The sequence below is a fragment of the Juglans microcarpa x Juglans regia genome, chromosome 5S (assembly GCF_004785595.1).
Source record: "Juglans microcarpa x Juglans regia isolate MS1-56 chromosome 5S, Jm3101_v1.0, whole genome shotgun sequence".
Lineage (NCBI taxonomy): Eukaryota > Viridiplantae > Streptophyta > Magnoliopsida > Fagales > Juglandaceae > Juglans > Juglans microcarpa x Juglans regia.
Window position 1 is genome coordinate 1,049,171 of NC_054603.1, and position 18,511 is coordinate 1,067,681.

Sequence of the window (18,511 nt, forward strand, 5' to 3'; positions counted from 1 at the left end):
TTGAAACAAATATCTTAATTACAAAAAACACGTGAGAGGAGTGAAAAATGAATATTATAGAATTGAGCTAAGTTACTGTATATTCACATATTTGATGAGTTACTGTAATTAATATCTAAATTTATATGGACATGTCTAATTTAATATCGGGTATTTTAAATATTATATTGTTAGTTAAATTTGATTAAAGTTAGATTTTAACCCATTAGAGTGCTTAAAAAGTAACAGAAGAAGTGCATGCAAATTCCATTCCCCGAATTCGAACCCAACGTTTTTGTTTTGTGATCTTTCGATTCTCCACGTAGTAGGATAAACCCCTTTTGCCACGTCGCCCCCCTCCCCTCCTCCTTTCTTCTGGTCAAGAACACCTTCATCCCCGTATTTTCCCCAGACCTCCTCTTATTTTCGATTGTTTTGCTTTTGCTCCTGCGCAACGGAGCAGATTTGCCTTCTTATTTTCAAATATGTCGATTAAATTGCAACATGACAGCTTCCTCCATTCAAGGTGCTCAATTTTCTTTCTCTTCCTGCAGGGGTGTTTGTGTCGTTTTTATGACTCACGGAATTACAGTTCCTTTGGACTAAGTAATATAAGGAGGCTCTGGTTTTTGGTCATGTGATTTAGAATAATTAACTCACTCTTTATTTGTTTTTTAATATTTTCCAATTTGAAGTTTTATAGTTTGTTTGCTGAGAAACTGGCCGAGAGTAAAAGAGTAAAAAGGGGAGACATACAACTTCCTACTGTACTTTTGTGTCTAGGATCCCTTGAGCGAGCTAGTTTGGTTGATTTCTTTCCCTCATTATTTGGCTTGGAAATTAATTGCGCATTATTTGGCTGAGTTTTTTCGTTCGTGATTCTGTGTCCCTTATTGACCAAAGCGAAAATTGTGAATTCCAAGGTTTTTTTTCCCTTAATTTTTCCTGATTGAGTTGTCTTGGAATTAATCTGGGACTAAATTCAGATCAAACGAGATAATGTGTATTCTTAAAGCTTGGGTTGTAATGTACATTGAACGAGAGACTGGGGTTATGGGCAATCTCGAGTGACTTGATTGAACGAGAGATTGTGCTGAAACAAAACAACGTTGTATTTGTAATGCTTCCCGCATTGATATTAAAGTAATGTATCACAGGACATTCCATTTGCTATTTTGAAAAACCTATAAGAAGAAGGATTCACCTATTGTTTTCTACACAAAACTACGAAATGCTATAATGGTTTAACTGTGGGTCAAAATGCATGAGATTTGGTTGTATTGGACTCAGACCCTGTTTTGTGGGGCTTTTTGCGGCTTCTTTAGAGTGCTTTACCCTGTAGCCTGTTGGTAACCAAGTTGTGTCTTAATTTTTTTAAATTAATTTCTTCAAATGGTATCGACTTATTTGTTGGCTTTTGATAAGCACACCAAGGATAACTTCTTGAAGCAGCTGCAAGTTCTTATATTTTGAAAGCTATGTGCCCACAGCCACAGGACTAGCCATTATCCCTTTAGTTTGTATCCCATTTTATCCCCTCAAAGGTCACCTGTTGTTAAATTATTTGTGTACATTGCATCTTATTATCGTATTATGTATTTGCAGCTCTTCAGATCCGTGGCTATCGGGGAAGCCAATTAGAACCCGCACTTCCTTTAAACAAGTGGCTAACTTGGATCACCTCCTGGTAAACTGGGGTAGTTTGAGGAAGAGATACGCTATAAGGCTTACTTTGTTGGAGAGGAATAATTACAGTTTTAACCACCTGTCAGTGGGATATAGGAACAACTATTTAGCATCTCATAAATCAAGAAAAATGGGACACCTCTGTCCTCTTGCATCTGCTGATGATGGTGTAACTGTCAATGGAAGTCCCCAAGCAACTAGGAGTGGTGAGATGGATGGAATGAGGGCCAAACTAAGTCAATCACTTCAAGGTGAAGATTATAGTGATGGACTTGTCCAGTCTTTGCATGAGGCTGCCAGGATTTTTGAGTTGGCAATCAAACAACAGGATTCATTGTTAAAAATATCTTGGCTTTCAACTGCCTGGCTTGGTGTAGACAGGAATGCATGGATGAAAACACTGTCTTATCAGGTGTTGCTGTGAAACTTTCTTTGGAAGTTATGCCTTGATAAATGTTTCATTTTATGTGTGTACACTCTTGCAGTGGCTTGATATATATTTCTTCTTCATAAATTGTTATCCATATCTATGAGAACTTGTGTTTTTCCCTTTAAAATGCAATTTAAGTTTCCTATTTCCTTTGGTAGAGTTGTTACTTCTTACATTACAAAATGATTTGAAATTCCTTGTTGATATATCATGAAAGTAACCCGGTGAAATTTCTAGATTTTCGTATGTGATCAACTATAAGAGATCCCTGAACTCAGAACCCTTTGTATTAGGGTCTGATTTATCAGTTGCTACTTAATTCAAACTGATATAATATATAAGCTATCTGAAGATTCAAGAAAATTTTCAGGCTTCTGTATATTCCTTATTGCAAGCTGCAAGTGAGATTTCATCCCGAGGTGATGGCAGAGACAGAGATATAAATCGTGTTGTTCAAAGGAGGTAGCAAGTTGCTTCTGTTTCATATCATCAGTTCTTATGTTGCTCGGTAGCTATCGATTTTCAGACGCTTGCCAAACTTGGGAGTTTTTGTTGTCAGTTTAAAGCCATCATGCCTTTCACTGGCAAACTATTGATGGATATCAATGCCTGCTTTGTTAATGAAAATAGTGTTTCTTGTCACATGTTAAGGATCTGAAATTTCTTCCCCTCTTCAGATTGTAATGGCATTTACTTTATTACATCTCAACTAATCAGCGGCAAGGTTTGATTGTTGGTCTTCCACAGCCTGAGCCAATTTTGAAATCAAATGCGAAGTCTTAAAATTTCGGAGATAAGCTTCATCTACTTTCCTTTGTTTTTCCTACTCATTAAACAAAACACCTTTCCCTTCTCAAGTAACTGGCAAGTTTGACATAAGTCAATTATGAAAACTTGAATTTTGTATCCTGTTGTAGGCAGGGTCTCTAAAGGTAGGCTTCATAATGTGCGTGAGTGTTATTCTCTTAATTTTGTTGGATTTATCTTTTCTTTGAAAATATCTGATTTAAAGAGGTCATTGACTCCCATCAACATTGTAGTCTATGGCATTAAGCTACCTATATTGTCTTTCCCCCCTTTCTTTATCTATATGTTGCTTTTCAGTTTTTCTTTAGGCTTTTTTATTGTCTATTTTTTTTTTTTTGGTCAATGCAGTTTATTACGGCTATCAGCTCCACTGGAGAGCTTAATCAGGGATAAATTATCAGCCAAGCAACCTGAAGCTTTTGAATGGTTTTGGTCCAAGCAAGTTCCAGTGTCAGTGATGTCCTTTGTCAATTATTTTGAAGGGAATGTGCGCTTTACTGCTGCCACTGCTGTGTATGTTGTCATCTCCAAGTTACTGCATGTTGAGGTTTTGCATGATGAGTTTGAAGTTACTTTAGAAATGATGTTCTTTCTATTTTGCTTCCAGGTGTGGTAAAGGTGTGTCATTGGGATCAGGGAATGCAACTGATTTATCACTCCTCATGCTTGCCCTTACTTGCATTGCTGCCATTACAAAACTTGGACCGGCAAAAGTTTCTTGTCCACAATTCCTTTCCATGATTCCAGAAATAACTGGTAGATTGATGGACTTGCTGGTTGATTTTATTCCTATACGCCAGGCTTACCATTCTATGAAGGATATTGGACTATGCAGAGAATTTCTTGTCCATTTTGGTCCTCGAGCTGCAGCATGTAGGGTAAATAATGATTGGAATTCAGAAGAGGTCATTTTTTGGGTAAACCTTGTACAGAAGCAACTGCAACGGGCTATAGATAGGGAGAAAATATGGTCAAGACTGACGACATCTGAAAGTATTGAGGTTAGTGCTAGGTTATAGCTTTAGAGACAACATGCTGCCTTTCACCCGTCAAAAAGGTTTGCTTATTGATTGATAAATTTGAACTTGAGATGCATATGAAGGTAATGACCTTATTGACTAAAACCACCATTTTGAAGTAAGACACAGGTATAACTATTAATCTTTTTGGGAAGGTAATATTATTCAAGGGGCAGGGAGGCACAACCTAAGTATATATATTAATCTAAATTCCTCATATGAAGGGACATGTGGTTCAATAAGTAAGACCCCAGATTTGAGGGTCATTTTCTTCTTGTTTTACTTTCAATAAATATGAAATTCATATGTTCTAGTATGTGAGACCAATTTGTGGTTTAGCATGCCACGTCGACATTGCAAATGCTCGTTTGTAAAATAATCTTTGACATCAACTTTCTTTGCATAGTAACAGTGAGATAAAGTAAGGGTATATCAAGTATTTACAAAATTTCAAGGACTACCTTAGAACAATTGGTGGTTCAAGGATGGAATTTGAATCTAAAGCATAGTTCAGGACCATAATCATATTTTGACATAATTAATAATAGCATTGATTGGCTAAGAATCAAAGTAATAACCAATCTGCATTTAGTTTGGTAGAAATATAATGGTATAGGATGTGTAAAGGAAGGGGAATAGGGAAGAAGAATAGCACAGAAATGGGAGTTCTCAATTCCCACTTGCCTATTTTTGAGTAAATCTTAATTCATTTTTCTAATAATGTAGAAGCTGTTATTGATATTCAATGTTAATTTACAACAGATTTTGGAGAGGGATTTGGCTATATTTGGATTCTTTATTGCCTTGGGCAGAAGTACAAAGTCCTTCCTATCTGCTAGTGGTTATGATGTTATAGATGATCCTATTGAAGGCTTCATTAGGTATATCTTCTGATCTTTGAAATTTATTTATTTTTCCCTTAAGTTTGATATTGCTTCTATGGTTTGGTTATCTATTTAATTGTCCCATTCTTTCTTGTAGGTACCTTATCGGGGGCAGTGTGTTATACTATCCTCAGCTTTCATCAATAAGTTCTTATCAATTGTATGTTGAGGTTAGGATGTACGGTTATTATGATCTTAAAAATATCTTTCATGGTTCAGTTATGGAATTTGATCACACTTTGAATTCCTTAGGTAGTCTGCGAAGAGTTGGATTGGTTGCCTTTTTATCCAGGAAACATCGGCACCCAAGGACAGTTACACGGCCATAAAAGTAAAAGAGAAGGTCCTCCCAATGCTGAAGCTATCTCCCAAATAATTGATGTTTGCTCTCATTGGATGCAGAGCTTTATCAAACACAGTAAATGGCTGGAGAAACCTTCTAACGTCAAGGCAGCAAAATTCCTGTCTAGAGGGTAATTGAACTCATGTTTATGCAATATTTGAACTATGAAGTGCTGCATGTGGTTTATGCAAATATGACATGTTTTCTATTTCTCTAGGCACAACAAGTTGACGGAGTGCATGGAAGATTTGGGAATGTTGAAGTAAGCAAATGGAGGCAGATCTCTCTCTCTCTCTCTCTCTCTCTCTCTCTCTCACACACACACACACACACCTGTGTGCTTGTGCGCATGCACAGAGACACACAGGTTCACATGTACACTCATCTGTGTCAAAAATTAAAATGAAAACCTGTAAAACAAGGTATGGTGAGCACATATGGACCAAGGGATTTTGTTTAAAAATCAACAAGTCGTTGTAGATCACATTTTCTCAATTATGTGAAGCAGGAATGACTTGGTGGAAAGCAACAATAAGAGTTCTTTTGAGAGGAGTGGATCTAAGACTTATATGCCAACTAAGAAAGAGTCGGATTCTTTTGACAAGGTTGGCTTCTTCCATTCAATTCAAGTGCATTTCAATGGTCTCTGTATTTAATGGCTTTCATGCTAATGTTGAAGTCGCATCTGCCCCTTATGAATTGATGCATTACCTAGGAACACCTTTGTCACAAGGATCTATATTTGTTTTGTGTGCTTTAGCTACATTCTGAATAGTCACCATCTCGCTCTTGGGCTAAACAATAATCAGGATTCTAAACCTCCTACTCTTGCAGAGGAATGAGACATGAAATGGAATATTGATACTGTAGTATGCAACTGATTTTGCAGTTCTGAACAAATCATGGCATGGAGAAAATTGAGAACTTCTCAGTTTCTAATTAAAAGAGCTATTAAGAGGAGATCGACTATTCCTGAGCAGTGAGTTATGTGTGGAAAGTCATCGCACAAGTTTTCATGCCATTTAGGATTCTTTTAACTGAAAATTTGAGTTAATTGCATCATAAGGAGCAGAAACACGAGTTTTTTAGGGGGGTACTTTGGCTCGTCTGGGACTTCATCACTTAATCTGCATTTACTGTCTTGCTTTTCCATTTTCTTTCGATTGAATTGTTTCAATGGTAATATTTTCTATTAACGTGAACTTTATTTCACTCTGGAATCCACACTTTTGCTTATGGGTCTTAGTTACAGTATCAATTGACCTAGGTTAACTTAGTGTTGGCATTCTGACTTATTCTTGGTATCCTATTACACCATTCAAGTATATGAAAAGCCAATTAAATCATGAAAAAATGTATAGCATAGAAAAAGATTTAACACAACAAAAAAGTGAACACTTTATGAATTTAATTTTTAACATGATATACAGAAAGTTCACTATATGTGCCAATGCATTGTTTTTTAGTGGACCTCAATCTTTGCATTATGGTAAATTTCAATATACATTTAGTTAATCTCACCCTTGGTGTTTCACCTTTCTATTGATGGGCCCAATAAATGGATTTGTAAATTCCATTAGTGTCCCAGTTCGAAAAGTTCTTTTGCTATGTCCTTGTATTTGGATTTGGTCAAAGGCTTTTTTGATATGGTGAAATTGACTTCTTGTTTCAGGCATTGGAGAGTGTGGAAGAAGCTCTTATAAGACTAGAAAAGTTGCTTCAAGAGTTGCATGTATCAAGTTCCAGTTCTGGAAAAGAGCATCTAAAAGCTGCTTGTTCTGACCTTGAGAAAATAAGGAAGCTAAAAAAAGAGGCTGAGTTTTTTGAGGCATCCTTCAGAGCGAAAGCAGCTTCCCTTCAGCAGGTTTTCTTCTGGTTATCTGATATTTGTTCAAGAATGACTGAAACCAGTGACTGCACTTCACTTGACTTTCTCACTGTCTTGAAGATTCGTTTGAGAGTAAAATGATGTAATTTTTGGATGGCTAGTGATATTAATTTTGTATCTTTATCACCAATAAATCTGTTAGTTAGTCATAAGATTTTATCGAACATAAAATAAACTCTTAAATGTAGCAAATGATCACATTATACTTCACTAAATTTCAATGAAGTCTGAAAAAAGAGAATAATGTTTTACTTGAAAATGAAAACCACCAATTCAGCATGTGTCTTTCTTTGCATGTTCAGATTGCGATCCTTGCTTTCTGCCAAGCTTACATGGGTCTTTCTTTTTTTAAAACGTTTTTTTATGTCTTTTTTAAAACGTTCAGTATAAATCCTTTCTGTTTGATCTTGTCAGTCACATTCTTCATCAGTTAGGATCATGTCTGTACAGCTGTTGTGTGATATCACCCATCCTTGTTGAAATTTGTATATTTTCTCAGTTTCTTTGCTGTACTTATTATCCAGGGAGATGGAGACCGTAATTCCCAGACAAGTTTGGGTGGGAAGCAACCGTACTTGAAAGGAAAAAACAGGAATAGTACTAATGTTGTGCTGGGCAAGAGCAACAGGTATGGAACTACTACTCTAGGTTTGGCTCTTTCACATGCTCCAAGCTTGGAATTTAATCCCCACCTTTGATTTTTCCGAGGTGACCTGATATACTGTATTTTCTTCTTCAATTGGGTTAAACTTATTCAATAAGATATTTTGTTCCAGACTTTTCAATAAATCTGATGGATTGTGGAGCTCATTTTTTATGCGCCCTCCAGCCATGAAGCCTGGTCCAGAGTCAACTATGGACGGATCCGTATGTCCCACTTTTAACATGAGTATATGATGTGAATTACTTGTGCATATATCACATAACATTGTGGGGGAATCATAGCCAAATGCATTATTTACATTTGAGGAATTCTTGTATACGAAAGCACTATGGTTGCTGTTTGGTAGATATGTTTCGCATATTTAAAAAGTCTATTCTTTCTGGTCAGGGGCAGGTTGTACGTCATTAGCTCAACTAAATTGTAATGACTGCCATTCCTATAATGTGTTTGGGTGCATGATTACATTGTATTTATTTATTTATGCATAGATTATTGACTGACTTATCAAAGAGAAAGGATAGCTAACAGGGTTCTTTTCACACTCAGTAGTCTCAGCTGAGCAATGAAGAATACTAAAAGGGCTATGACATGAATTCAGCTTTCAAGTTATTTTAACCCAGCATCCCAACAATTTGTTCACTTGGTTTTTGACATAACATTGCCTTAGGTAGTTAATATAATACGCTTAATATGGTTCCTAAAAAAATACGCTTAATATGGTACCTAAAAAAAGTATTATGCTTAAGATGGTGTGCTTTATTGAAGTGGAAATCATCTGATTTTATTTTTCTTCTGCATGCAGGAAAATGAATGTGTGGGGCAGACTTCTTCCAATATTGATGTTCCGGACTCAGAATCTAATGAAATGTGGCGTTTTGAACTTCTAAGGAATGAGTTAATAGAACTGGAAAAACGTGTCCAAAGAAGTACTGATCAATCAGATAATGAGGAGGTATGTCTCAAACTCTTAAATAAGATACTCAGATGCACAGAACAAATATAGCCAAATCTGCCATTACGAGGTAGAGTTCCTTGGTTTGGCGAATGTTGGATGGGCCTAGGTTAAAGGTGACTCAGTCCCAGTAAATTATGTTGACTTTTTGAGCTTCTGATGGCAAATGGGCCATGCGTTGGTGTCGATGTCTTTCATTTCAATGCAGGATTTTACATTTGATAGCAAATTGGACTGCTCTTCTTCCTATAAATTCCAAAAGGCTGACTCCTGAAAAACTTTGCCTTGCCTTCTCCCAAAAATTTTCAGAATAATACGACGGTTGGTGGGACTATGTGTTATAGTAATTTAAGGTTGGTCAGCTGTTGGTCCATGACGTTGCCAAAAGTCCTTGGCTTTGCTTACATGAGATGAAGATGAATAATTATCTCGGACTCTCTGAGAAATTGTTGCTTTGCAGTAAATATATGGTTGTTTTGAGTCATGATGCACGGGCACTGCTAGTTTTGATGAAGACACAAGTGCATCTAAAGTGCATACCTAATCTTTTTTTTTTTATATAAGTAAAAGTGCATACCTAATCTAACCCTTATTTTATAATGTATTTATGTTGGTGGGTGCAAGAGAGTGAGAGGTAGATGCTTTGGTGTTGTTTGAGGCTATAGTTTCCTAATTAGATATGTTTGCTGCTGTTTGACATTTGGTGTGGTGAGCAGGCTCTCAACAGTATGTTTCCGGTTATTTTTAGATTGGCTTCAGATAAGTTTGCTGCTGTTTCAGATCTGTTTTCTTGCTCTAATGGTGTGATTCAGTGGGGTATTTGTTTAACTCAAGCAGTTCAAGATTGGGAGATTGATGAAGTTTCAACTTTTTTTAGCTTTTTATACTCATTGAGGATTAATGGTAATGTCATGGATAGGATCTTGTGGACTTTGAAGGGGAGTAAAAAATTCACTGTTTGTTCGTATTATAAGCTATTGTCTTTTCAGGACAGTCCTTCCTTTCCTTGGAAGAGAATTTGGAGGTCACATGTGCCATCTAAGGTGGCTTTTTTCATTTGGATAGCTTCTCTTGGGAAAATCTTGACGTTGGACAATTTAAGGAAGTGAGGTATTATTGTTATGGAGTGGTGTTGCATGTGCAAAAAGAATGGGGAAATAGTGGGTCATCTCCTTTTGCATTGTGAGGTGGCAAGGACTTTGCGGAACGGTGTTTTTTGCAAAATTGGCTTGGATTGGGTGATGCTGACGAGAGTGGTCGAACTACTTGCTTGCTGGAATGGGATTCATGGCTGTTCTCAAGTGGGCGCGGCGTGGAAGATGATCCCCCTGTGTCTTATGTGGTGTGTTTGGATGGAAAGGAATGAACAGTGTTTTAATGATAAAGAGCGTTCTTTAGAACAAATCTGGAATTTCTTTATTCATTCCTTACTGTCATGGTTTTCAGTTTTAGGGAACAATGGTCTTTCCATTCATGGTTTTCTGATGTCACTTTCCGTTTTCTAGAATGTATTTAGGTGTTTTCTTTTGCATACTTCATGTGTAAATGGGCTTCACCTATACATTTGTTTCAATAAAATCTTTTATTACTCATAAAAGAAGTTTCCTAATTAGATATGATTTTTTTTCAGGAGTATAACGTTACAGATGATGGTGATAAGTATCATGCTGATGCAAGAGATTCTCAATTGGTTCAGGTCCAGAGGAAAGATAGTATCATCGAAAAATCATTTGTCAAGCTGAAAGAAACCAGCACGGTACGGATATCTTATGGTTTTTCATCAGTTGAAATATGGTTCATGGTCTAACCAGTATACATTACTTACTACCACTATTTTTTAGTCATTTGCATTATGCGTTCTTGCAGTTTCAAGTGCCACCCCCCCCCCCCCCCCCCCTTTAAAAGAATGTGGATTTTAAAATTTTGATGTTACTTTTACTTTGATAGCCTAGACCTGCACTACGTTACTTTTACTTTGATAGCCTAGACCTGCACTACCTCTCGATTCCCTGTTGCTACCAGGGCCACTGAATTTTGATTATTGGAATTAGTAGCATTAGTTGTAATTTAAGAACTAGACTGTTTTCTCCTTGCCTGTTTGTATGAGAATGTCTCAGCTTTAACGCATCATAATCAACTATTACTGAGCAGGATGTCTGGCAAGGAACCCAGCTTCTAGCTATCGATGTTGCTGCTTCTATGGGGTTGCTCAGACGTGTCCTAGTAGGAGATGAATTGACTGGAAAGGAAAAGAAAGCTTTCAGAAGAACGATGACCGACTTAGCATCAGTTGTTCCAATTGGCGTTTTGATGCTTCTTCCTGTGAGTTTAAAATGAAATATTTCCCTCATGATTGCATTGGAAAAAAAAACATTGCATTCTTATTTTTCACTTTCCAGGTTTTTTATAATATCTTATTCACTATATAGCTCAAAATTCTTGCTGTAGGTTTTAACTTCTAGTCTCACTTCTTTGGACTAGCATGCCTCTTTTTTCCTTCCATTTCGTGTGAGTGGGACCATTTTTTGGTCCCACAAACTTGAGTAGTCTTGTTGCCACATCATTTCAGATGAGTTGGGATTCTACGATCATGAGAAAATAGTTCTTTGTTAATGTTTTTGCGAAGTTTATAGTCATGTTTTTTACAGATTGTGTATGTGTACATTCTAAATGAAGGAATACACATGTAATTTCTGCTTTAGAAAAAAGGAATCTATTGGTGGTTTCATATGTACTATCAAAGCTTCTAGTGCCTTCTTTATGCATAATCACAATTTTAGGTTCCCCCCTCCCTTCTCTCTTGGCTATTGATTCCTTTCTGACCTAATGTAGCGAACATGTTTATAGGTTACTGCAGTTGGACATGCGGCCATGTTGGCTGCCATTCAGAGATACGTACCGGCACTGGTGTGTGGCTTGACCCTAAGTAATTTTTTTTTTTTTAAATCTTCGTGAGATTAAAATCCTGTATTTGTCCCAGTCAACTGTTTTGTTTTTTGGCAGATACCATCTACTTATGGTCCTGAAAGATTGTATCTATTGAGGCAACTTGAGAAAGTCAAAGAGATGGAAACCAGTGAAGAAAATCCAAATGAAAATTCGGAGGAACTAGCCTGACTAGAACCCAATGTAAATTATGTACAGCCAATGTTATAGATTATGGAGTCGCATGATTTTTTTAAATGTTAATCTCAGTTGGTTCTGAATTCTTTTGACAAGAGATGAGCATATAGAAGTTCATTCCATGTGTCTGGCACTCCAGGCAGACACCAATGGCTGCAGTCTTGTGAAGCTAGAGCTGGAGTCCCTGGCGCTTGATTCTTTGAAGGATGACCATCTTTCCTAGGTGATGTTTAAGTAATGGATCGTCCTGTTACCATTATCCATTACCATTATCCATCTGTTTAATTACATTGAAGATGAATACATTATTCAGTGGTTCAGCTTGCAGCATCGTGTAGTTTTTGTTTCCGGTTTCATAATTTTATCGCATCAACCCCTGCCATCCCACGTGTCATTCCTGCAATTTTACACGCCAAAACATTTGAGTCGGAGCTCATGATTCATTGCGTAATCAAGGGCGCCTCCAGGGTTTGAAACTGGTGATGAATTAGTCTACACAGATAGTCTGCTGCCTACAGATACCATGAATGAAGATGTGCCCTAGTTGGGATTATACATCTATTTGCTTTACGAGACTTGCCTGTAATGTACAGGGGAATGGCTACGGAAGAATTTGACTCCTTTCTAGATCAAGATTTCGTAATGCCCAGGACTTCCATGTTTGTAGAGACTTCCGGAATGCTTCCATCATGCTCATTATCATATTTATTTTTGCCTCCTTCCTGGAAATAGCAGCCCCTGAAACGCAGAAGAACAGTCGTAAACATTTACCATTAATTATCTCAGCTTTATGTATGACTGTCACTTATCAACAAAATGATCACAAGGGTGTCATGTTCTGGGTCATCAAAAGATTAAGCAAGAGCAAATTCGGCCGTGGATGTCGAATATTTGATCACGGGTAGCAGAAAATATTGGAAACTCTTTACGTACATGATCTCAATCTTCGTTCCACCAATGCCCGGCATGAAAAACCAGAACAACCGTTTTGAGTACCAGTACAACTCATCAACCCAAATGGTGATTCGAACTTGACTTGAGGAGTTCCGAGGTGGTAACCAGAAAAAGGTGCCCTGTTATATTCAACGGCAAGGCTGTAATGATGGAACCGCATGGAGAGGAAGCCCTTCTGTTTGGTTATGGGATTTCCATTAACTTCATATATTCTGGACTTGTTGGAGACTGCTTGTGCAAGCATGCATAGCAAAGACTCCCACTGGTTTCTTCCAATAGAATCACCGGCAAACACCATACGTCCATTTCGGCTTCTTTCCAAGAGCTCGCTTGCATTGAATCTGAGATGCTTAGACACAACATTTTACCAAAATGGTCTTGTGCATAGCATTTTGCAATTAAAAGGATTAGAAAAGGATCCCTCTCTCTCTCTCTCTCTCTCTCTCCCCCTCAAATTTTATAGACTAAAAAATAACGTACATATGCAGAGTCACCTGGTTATAAGTGGCCAGTTAACGGGACGCACGCCATTCACAAAACAAAATGATTTAAAAACACTTAATTTCTAGTCCTAACATTTTAAGGATTGAGCTAACAAATACATTTTTGAACTTGAATATCTCCCAGACAATGGCATTCAAAAATTCTTGGAGTCTTGCTAGCTAGTTCTAGGTTTTTAGAGTTTGAGCATACGGAAAGAGGACCCGACCCAACAGGGATAAGAAAAAGAAGAAGAAAAGGGCAACCATCCATGCAATATGCATGGCATGCATGAACAGGCATTCAGAAACTCCATTCTCAAATCATTACCTTGGAAGATCACAGCCCGCCTGTTGCCATCTCCATTTTCGGTATTCTTCATCTTTTCGTCCATTTTGACTGCACCCGAAGCCGGGATCAAGAAACGGGCAGTTCTCAGTGTAAGATACTAAGAATGAAGAGGGTGGCTTTCATCCCGAACCCACCTGCGCGCCCTTCGAATAATCAGAAGCTTCTAGAGACGGATTTTGTCAGTTCTGAAGAAATTGCGATCAGAAACCGATACGATCGAAGAATGGACTGAGGGTCCAGAGGGCTTAATTACGAGACTGGAAATAACGACGGAAGAGATTAGGAGAATGAGAAAAAAGAGTACAAATTTTAGTTCTCTTTTGATTAAGATATTGGGGAAGAGGAGAAGCTGGAGCTTTTGTGCAATGGGTAATTTCCGCTGAGAGCTGGGACATTCAAGATCCATAAGAAGAGGAAGAAGGGGTTGAAGAGGTTACAGAGTGACGACGTGTTGCGTTTTTTCTCGCTAGCTAATTATATTGAGGGTGACGATGATACCTAAAAACTCTTTTACACGATTATTTTATAATTTATTTTAAGTTAATCAATATAATTATGACACTTTATTAAAAGATAATTTTAATTTTACTTAATTATCTTTTTAGGTAAATTAGTTATAGACTAATTATAAGTTTATGATTTTTCATAAAATAAAATTTAGAATAATGAGTATAAAAGTCGGTTCAATATAAGAAAAATGATAAACTTACACAATGTCTACAATTAATTTACCACTCTATTTAAAATAAAAAATAATTAAATTAAATATTATCTTTTCATTGAAGTGTTACAATTACGCACATGATGTCACAACTGGCCTAGCCAATTGCTAGTATCTAGTCAAAATTTGGCTAGGTAGCTAAAAAGTGGCTGCATTGGACTAGGCAAACATCCAAAGCTACATTTTTAAACTATAGTAAATCTATATCTTTCTCCAAATTTGTTTAGTCACCAAACTATTATTTTATTGATCTACAATTATTCCCACCAAACCCATAAGCACCATAATCCTCAATGGTTGTGAAACAACAATTTTAAGTAAAAATTAAATTATTAATCAATATATAGAGTGTATTTACAAAATATAAAAATTAAAAAAAAATAAAAAATTATTTTATTTTATTATTATGATTTTAAAATAACTAATCCAATATAGATTACCCTCTCCAAAAATTTTAGCTTTAGCCAAAACCTCAAGCTTTAATCAAAATTTAGACTTGTCAATGGTTAAGGCCATTGCATACTAGGATAATTTAATCAAGCTAACTTATTACTATGACTCATCCAGTTAACCGATGGTAAATACTCTTTTGTCCATTAATCGCCAACTTCTAATTTGAACGTTATAAGAAAGAAACGAAATTTCCTTCCAAAATCAAATTGTTGTCATGTAACTTTTTTCATGTATAGATTGAATACATTAGAAACACATTTTTTGTTAAATGACAAATGATTCATACAATAAATGAATTTTACAAATTAATGTGATTTGATAACTTAATTTGATATTTACATCAGATTGCAAAATATTTTTTATGGGTTTAACACTTCTTTTTTCTGTATAATAAATTTTCACGAAAGTGTTCATTAAGGGTGTTCTTCGAAAAAAATAATAATAATAAAAATTCATCAAGATCACATAAAATAATAATACAATTCCGAAATTTCAAGCGAGGAAAAATGATCATTTTAATAAAAGACGTGATATATTTTTTGTATCATTTTGTTTAGAATAGACAATATTAACTATTTTAATTATTTGTTGTGTTAATTCAAAGTTCAAAACTTCAAATTGCAATGACTCTAAAAATTATTCTTTATAAATTGAAATGGACGGATCGGGAACGCGTGTAAAACGGTTTGAGGTCCTTGAGCCGAAAAACAGCGGGCCATTTTGCTGGAGCCTGGAACACTGTTGTGGAAACTAAACGACTCGCCGTTGAAGGAAAAAAGGCCTGCGATAGAGAAATCGACAATACGCTATCAAGGTGCTCAGCATGCGAATCGACAGGCGGGTAACGGATTAGGCCAAGTTCAGTGCTAATTAATGGAAGAAGAGAACGGAAAATTTAGACGGCGATGCGATGGTGGCTCGTGGTGGTAATTTTACTCACCTTTGTCTTTTAGTTTTTTTTTTTCCCATTTGCATTGTGAAATGCGGTATTTAATTTGGTGGATTTTGCTTATAATTTGGTGAATTAGTCAATGATCTTGCGTTGTTTGGTTGGGCTTTTGTTTGATTCCTAGTATGTAATGTCCCGATTCTGGAGGTTCAAGTTAGCTCCTCTCACTTAAAAATCATGTCACAATTATATATATTCCAATAACTCCACAAATATAATTTAACTTGTTCAAACTAAATATATATATTCCTTCACAAGGATATTAGATATAGACCTCAACATAATAAAGTAAAACCTCCATAAGGCTTAAAAAATATTCACGTCTCAAATTACCAAAATCATCATAAAATAATAAACCTACTAAATAAGACTATCCAATAATTACTTGTACCATTTAGTATTTATTCATCTACGATCATCTAATTTTGTTCATTCTTCCTACTCTTAATTTCTATTTGAATCGTTAAAATTAACTGAAAAATTTTGTGGAGATAAAAAGGGTGAGTTTGATATTACAACCTGTCCCATAAATTTTTTCAGCCTATAACTAAATAAAAAAATTCCACCTGATCTATAAAAATATTAAATGATTTTAATTTAATTATCAGGCCAGTAAAAATTCATATCCTATCAAAAATAAAATTTTAAATCTGTAGTCCATTTCAAAAATTACTGGTTAATTCAAGCAGCTTTTCATACGTATAAATCCAAAAAAATTTAGCACGCGGACTTGGTGCTGTCCCGAGTGTTGCATGGTACATTTGTTCGATATGGTTTTTGATTTGAGTGTTGATGCAGCTGTCGTTGGAAACTGTTACAATAATGAGGGTGAATTCGTTCTTAACGATTGGTCTGGGCTGGTGGAGCCCGATTCCGCTCCAAGGCTTAACATGACAGCTGCTGGGTGACTCGGCACTCCCACTGGCAGTTGCCGTTTGCATGGCAAATGTTAATGGATTTTGAGTTTTGGAAACTGGTTTCGATATTTTCTTTCGGGTATACATGATCTCTTTACCCTCACCATAACAGGTTTGTCAATGTCAAAAATAACAAGTTCAATTCAGCAATGATGAACGATAAATCTTTGCACAGTGCGTCACAAAGACGTTAGCCATTTCTGGCCATGACCTTTCCTTAATTAGAAGCAAACAAAGGAGCAAGCTTTACAGAAAGAAGTTGTTTCGCCGTCATTTTTACTTTAATGTAAAGCAGAAGTACTCGAGAGCCACTGATATAGTACTGGACAGTCTTGATCTGTATGAACAATCGTCCATAGTAATGCTGGAATCTATTTTTCCACTTGAGTTGGATGAAAATTGCTGTTAGGATCTGCATGCTTCATACTGGTAAGGATTTGTTTTTTTTCCAGCCAATGGAATGGTAATGGCATTATCTTGCTTGTACAACTATATATGATGAATATGAAATATCTAGTATTTATGTGAAACACTGCCAGCTAAAGTTTCAGGTGACAAGGTGGGTGAAGAAGGATCTGCTCAGTTAAAGCTCTCAACTGTTTCCCGAATAATGACAGATGCAACCATTAGTGGTGTGAGAATTCTTGATCCTTCTCTGCTTAATATATAACTCATGCTTTTGTGTTTTATATATATATATATATATATATATTTTGATGTTTTGGTTAGGTTATGAGTAAGATATCTTGCTTCAGCGAGGATTGTTTCCCAACTTCTTTTTTTTTTTTTTTTTTTTTTTTGCTGCTGCTACCATGCGGGGATCGTTTTCAGCCTTTCAAAGGATCGTGAACGATTCATGAGATGAATTCTCAGTGAAAGTTCTGTTTAAGATTGAAGAAGATACAATGGGACACCATTTTTGACTTTAGAGAGAATACATGTGGCAGACAAATCGGGCCATGAGTGGTGAGGGTGAATACTTCTCAAGTACACGCATTGTGGAGATTTTAGAATACTGAAAATGACTTCGCGTGATATGGATGATTGAATGGAAATCAAGGCCCCACAATTAGAAATTTCCTCATGCTTTGGCTTATATGCTTGCTTTCTATGTACTGCATGGTGGTACCTAACCCACCATTCATTCCGAGAAATTATTTTGAGGTGGAAATTGCTCTTTCTGTGTCAGGAGTGAGTTATGTCACTGTGGGACCGTAACATCCCGCTCTTTACTGTTAATAATAAAATCATTTTTAAAAATTTTCGAGAGTTAAAACGTTATTACTTAATCTTGACTTAAAAATATTTTTTTTTATTATAAAAGAAGCATTAGGTACAAAGATTTTATAAATAATAATTCTATATTAAAATACTGAGATCATAAAAGAGTCGTTGAAATATTTATTAAAATTTCTCAAAATTCAAACCATAAAAATTATAACTTAAAATCTCTATATATGATCTAGGCGATTGTCATGCCTTCCTGAACTAAGTCTTATCCTGCAACTATATCGTCATAATTATCCTGACCTGGGGTGGTTTAAAAATATAAAAACGAACTAAAATGAGTTAATGACTCAGTAAAAAAACTTATCATAACGTAAACATACTTAACATAATATTTTTCAAAAAATATTTTATGCTGAAAACTTAAAAATCATAATCATTCATAAGTATGCTTATGTCATGCATATATTGTCTTTAATTAACCAACTTATCATACTTATCTTACTGACCCACACACTTAATCTTGTGTGCAAGATTGTGCACTGACCCCACAACCTGCGGTTGCTTAAGGAGCTGCTAATAGTATTCTCGCATACTATGGTGGACCACACTTAGCTTCGTGGCTTGCAAGTCCATTCATAAATCATATTGGTACCATGCATCTGAATGATCATCTGATTAACT

The 18,511-nt window shown here is 36.1% G+C and overlaps 2 protein-coding genes across 2 annotated transcripts; one reads left to right on the plus strand and one right to left on the minus strand.

The window, feature by feature from the left end:
- Positions 1 to 276: 276 nt before the first annotated feature.
- On the plus strand, positions 277 to 12,099 carry LOC121268596. The gene is made up of 18 exons (XM_041172920.1): positions 277 to 505; positions 1,585 to 2,077; positions 2,466 to 2,557; positions 3,251 to 3,415; positions 3,510 to 3,903; positions 4,684 to 4,802; positions 4,903 to 4,975; positions 5,058 to 5,278; positions 5,366 to 5,410; positions 5,657 to 5,753; positions 6,821 to 7,012; positions 7,561 to 7,664; positions 7,813 to 7,903; positions 8,503 to 8,652; positions 10,283 to 10,408; positions 10,804 to 10,974; positions 11,500 to 11,559; positions 11,656 to 12,099. Exons 1-18 carry the CDS (start codon positions 465 to 467, stop codon positions 11,767 to 11,769), a joined length of 2,748 nt encoding a protein of 915 aa, XP_041028854.1. The 5' UTR covers positions 277 to 464; the 3' UTR covers positions 11,770 to 12,099.
- Positions 12,100 to 12,243: 144 nt separating this feature from the next.
- On the minus strand, positions 12,244 to 14,124 carry LOC121268599 (protein trichome birefringence-like 8). Its single transcript, XM_041172923.1, has 3 exons — positions 13,540 to 14,124; positions 12,709 to 13,070; positions 12,244 to 12,513 (listed from the first exon to the last, which is right to left on the minus strand). The coding sequence occupies exons 2-3, from the start codon at positions 13,025 to 13,027 to the stop codon at positions 12,377 to 12,379; spliced, it is 456 nt and encodes a 151-aa protein (XP_041028857.1). The 5' UTR covers positions 13,028 to 13,070; positions 13,540 to 14,124; the 3' UTR covers positions 12,244 to 12,376.
- Between the last annotated feature and the right edge of the window lie 4,387 nt (positions 14,125 to 18,511).